The sequence below is a fragment of the Argentina anserina genome, chromosome 1 (assembly GCF_933775445.1).
Source record: "Argentina anserina chromosome 1, drPotAnse1.1, whole genome shotgun sequence".
NCBI classification, from domain to species: domain Eukaryota; kingdom Viridiplantae; phylum Streptophyta; class Magnoliopsida; order Rosales; family Rosaceae; genus Argentina; species Argentina anserina.
The window spans coordinates 22681858-22685907 of NC_065872.1; the positions used below are offsets into that span (position 1 = coordinate 22681858).

The 4050-nt window shown below is 41.3% G+C and overlaps 1 protein-coding gene across 1 annotated transcript; it reads right to left on the minus strand.

The window, feature by feature from the left end:
* Window positions 1-1450: 1450 nt before the first annotated feature.
* Window positions 1451-4050, minus strand: LOC126782494 (cytochrome P450 98A2). Its single transcript, XM_050507781.1, has 3 exons — window positions 3468-4050; window positions 2273-2673; window positions 1451-2196 (listed from the first exon to the last, which is right to left on the minus strand). The coding sequence occupies exons 1-3, from the start codon at window positions 4042-4044 to the stop codon at window positions 1552-1554; spliced, it is 1623 nt and encodes a 540-aa protein (XP_050363738.1). The 5' UTR covers window positions 4045-4050; the 3' UTR covers window positions 1451-1551.

Below are 4050 nucleotides of genomic sequence, written 5' to 3' on the forward strand. Positions count from 1 at the left end.
AATAGGGAGTATTGAAGGAAAAACACAATTAGTGTGTCTTCGTTGAAGTAAATAACAGAATGACGTTTATAATCAACAGACGTAACGGGTCAATCAACAATTATATAGCCTTAATTACCATTGTTATTACTATTTACTTCTATTGTAATCCTTACTCCTATATAAAGGGGATTATCAATGAAATGAGGAGACCAAATTTCATTTTTCCTACAACACGGACATCCTTTTCTGTGAAACTAAGCATTTTCGACTGTACTTTATCCTTTTTTCCTTTCCTAGAAAAAAATGGTTACTGTAATTTTATCACTATTTTCGTAGTACTTTCCAAAACACATTATATGTTTTCAGCTGTCCATTTACACTTGGTCACTGATCAATGCATATTTTCATTAACCTATGTTTGTTGAGTTGCTTCTTGTGTGGTCATGTCCGATTGTTGCTCTGTCTCTCTCTGTCTCTCTCTCTGTTTGTGTTTGGTGTAGTATTATAATTTTTTTTCCTATTACTTGAAAACATATCGCCTCCGCCCCCTCCACCATACTCATCCTGCATTTTCCCTATAACCATCTTATATCGGACTGTTATTTCAATACTCAACAGATGTCAGAATGCTCTTGTCAATTCCATTTATTTGTTTGAGATGAACACAACGAGTTAGCCGTGTCACCCAATCTGTAACTCAGATGGCCATGGACCAGGATTGCGACCAGTGCCAATTCATGATCCGGAAGTCCAAGATGCTGTAAATAATGCTGTCCAGTTCCTTCAGCTACGAACAAATTCGTTGTTCCCATATGAACTTCTTGAGATCCCCCTAGCTAAGGCTAAGGTTGCCATTGTCTATTAATCGTTCTGTTCACTTCTCCTACTCAATCAGGATCTATCTTCATATTCTAGAAGCGTGACTGCTAGCTAGCTAGCTAGCTAACTAGCTAAAGGAACTCGCTCGCTAGCTAAAGGAACTCTTGTTTTATTTCAGGTCATTGAAGATTATGCCAGATTTCAGTTGCTTTTGAAGGTGAAGAGGGGAATACAAGAACAGAAGCTCTGGGTTGAAGTAAAGAAGAATATTGAAGGAAGGTTCTACCTGAGTGAGATGGAAAGAGATCGGTGAATCTAGTTGATTTTCATAGTAAACAATGTGCTGATAATTCGTGTTATCTACTACAGTGTTATTGTAAAATGGATCGTTTGAAGTGACATTCTGTATAGTGTATATTATGTGAATTGTAATGCTCCCCAGTACCTATGTTCTATAATTGCTTGTACAAAATTACACTAGTCATGTATATGGTGTGTTGATGCCTTGCAAATAAACTGGTTTCCCTGGATTTTCCTAGTTTTCTCGGTTGATTGTTTTGCAAAAATATGATAGGGAGAGCAGTGTATTACATCCTCGGACTGAAAAAATAATTCGCATTCTACAAATCTATGTTATATCTTTTGAATATGCAAAACATTGCTATTGGTGTGATTATTGATCAGATATAAGCTCTCAAGTTTTGGCTTAAAGGAAATAAAAGTTGGAAGAACAAACAAAAGGTATGAAGACTACATATCAGCTGCCACACGTTTGTACAAGTCTGTTGGCAGCCTCGGCGTCGGCACAGCCTGCAATGGGGTTCTCATGTAAGTCACAAGCCCTGGACTTTCTGACATATCAATTTCCTTTGGACTCGCCCCTTCGGCAGGAGTCCAACTGAAATGGTGTAGTAGATGGCCCAACATGGACGCCACCAAATTGATACCAAGTTGGGCTCCCGGACATACACGGCGTCCTGCTCCAAACGGAAGCAGTCTAAAATCATGTCCTTTCATGTCCACATCCTCCTCTAGGAACCTTTCGGGACGGAACTCATTTGGATCCTTCCATTCTGCAGGATCGCGAGCCACAGCCCAAACATTAACATGTACGTTTGAGCCCTTGGGTACGTCGTAGCCACCGATCTTGACATCGACATTGGCTCGGTGGGGAAGCATCAATGGAGTCGGAGGGTGCATCCTCATCGCTTCTTTGGCTACACTTTGTAAATATGGGAGGCTCGAGAAATCAGCTTCGGTCATGACCCGTTCCAACCCAACGACCTGGTCTAGCTCCTCTTGGGCTTTTTGCTGCACCCTTGGGTTCTTAATCAACTCTGCCATGGCCCATTCGGCAGAAATGGCAGTTGTATCCATGCCAGCAGTAATCATATCCTGCGGAATGGAATAATAACGTATTCAGGATTAAGTTTAATGATTACAGAATATGTTGTTAGCAGTTAGTACTTACCCAAAGAAGTCCAATAATAGTGTCCTCAGAAAGGTCGTACTTGTTTTGCAAGGTTAGCAAGGCATCCACGAAATGCTGCTTGGCAACACCACCGCTTTTGTTGCGTGCTTGTGTGTGTTCTTCCATGATTTCCTTAGTGAGTCGATCTCGTCGTGCCCCATGCTGAGCGAATGCTCCTTCCTCTAGTGGGAACATCCAACGAAGCCATGGAATATGCTCCGCCATGGCCAGCGATGCTCCGAGCTTGAGCCCATTTGAGACAATGGCCTTGAATTCGAGCCCTTGTTCATCTATCACACCCTCTGAGTTCACAAATCGTTTCCCAAATGCTAGCCTTGTTATGTTGTTGAAGGCCACCGCTCCCAAATACTTCCTCACTGACAAGCTCTTTCCATAGTTTTCTACACGGATAGACAAATGTAGTTGCAAATCAGTCGAGTATACCCTGCATTCTGCATTCATGTATGGAGATTTTTGTAGCACAAGGCCACAACCACTTGTACTGACTCAAAATGATCACTATGTTTCAAAGTTAACATTTCCATTATGAATTTTCAGACCTTCATATGGAAGGAACCCAAATGTGGTCACTCCTTAAAAGATGTTCCATCATTCAATTAACAAAATATCAAATTACTTAAGTAAATTTGAAATAGGCAAATATACACAGAACTATAATGGTATTCAACATTTAAAGAAAAACATATTATTTTTAATTGATAATGATGGGGTGGCTTGGTTTCTTTTCATCACAAGTAAGTTTTTGTTGAGTTTTATCACAAGTGGCTCTTCACTTCCAGTTTCATCTTTATCATAAGTGGGAGAACTTAATATACGACTGGTTCATATCTGCCACCCATTATTGTTGTAATTTCCGTTAGGTCAAGTTTACTTGGCTGAAATGATAAAGACCACACCAATCAAACAAGGCAACGATAATGGTCACAAATCTACCTAATTATAGTAACGTAACATGGAAACAAAAATATATTAGCTTAAAGGAAATATATTAAGTTTTTATGGCCTAAACCAAAATTTATGAAATTCCAAACTAATGGATTTACCTGAATGGCATTTTCCTTCTTATCCTTAATGCCCCCGTTATTATGGTTGACTTCACTAATTAGAATAATCTTGAATAGTACGAAAAACACTTGGAAAATAAATAAAACTTGAAAATAAGAAATGGACATACCAGCTTGGTCGTTGTAAATGGACTCGACCATGGCGGTAACCTCATCTTCACGAATAGGTCTGAGAGCCTCAATCCTCTTGGGAGAGAAGAGCTCCAGAGTGCAGACCTTCCTGACCTTGACGTAATGGGGTCCATAGTCGGCCCAGATGAGGTCTTGACCGTCATGGCTGAACTTTGCGGCCGATCGGTTGCGGTGCCGGTCGGCCAGTTTCTGATCATGGTCTTTGAGCACTTGTCTTGCAAGTTCTGTGTTTGAAACCACGACGTTGAGGGTTGATCCGGTCCAGACCGATATGATGGGTCCGTAGGACTGAGCCCACTCGGCGTAGCACCGGAACCGAACCGGCTTAATCTGGTAGAGGTTGCCGACGACAGGCCATGGACGCGGACCTGGCGGGAGCTTGTATCTGAACCGCTGGTAAAGCTTGTATGCGAGGATGAGGATCAAAACGGAGAATGAGATGGAAACCGGGAGAGGAGGAAGAGCCATGGTCATGTTAGAAATGGGGCAAGGATCGAGCCAGCTATTAATATGAATAAATATACGAATGGAAGTCTGGGAGAGAGTGAGAGACATAAAGAG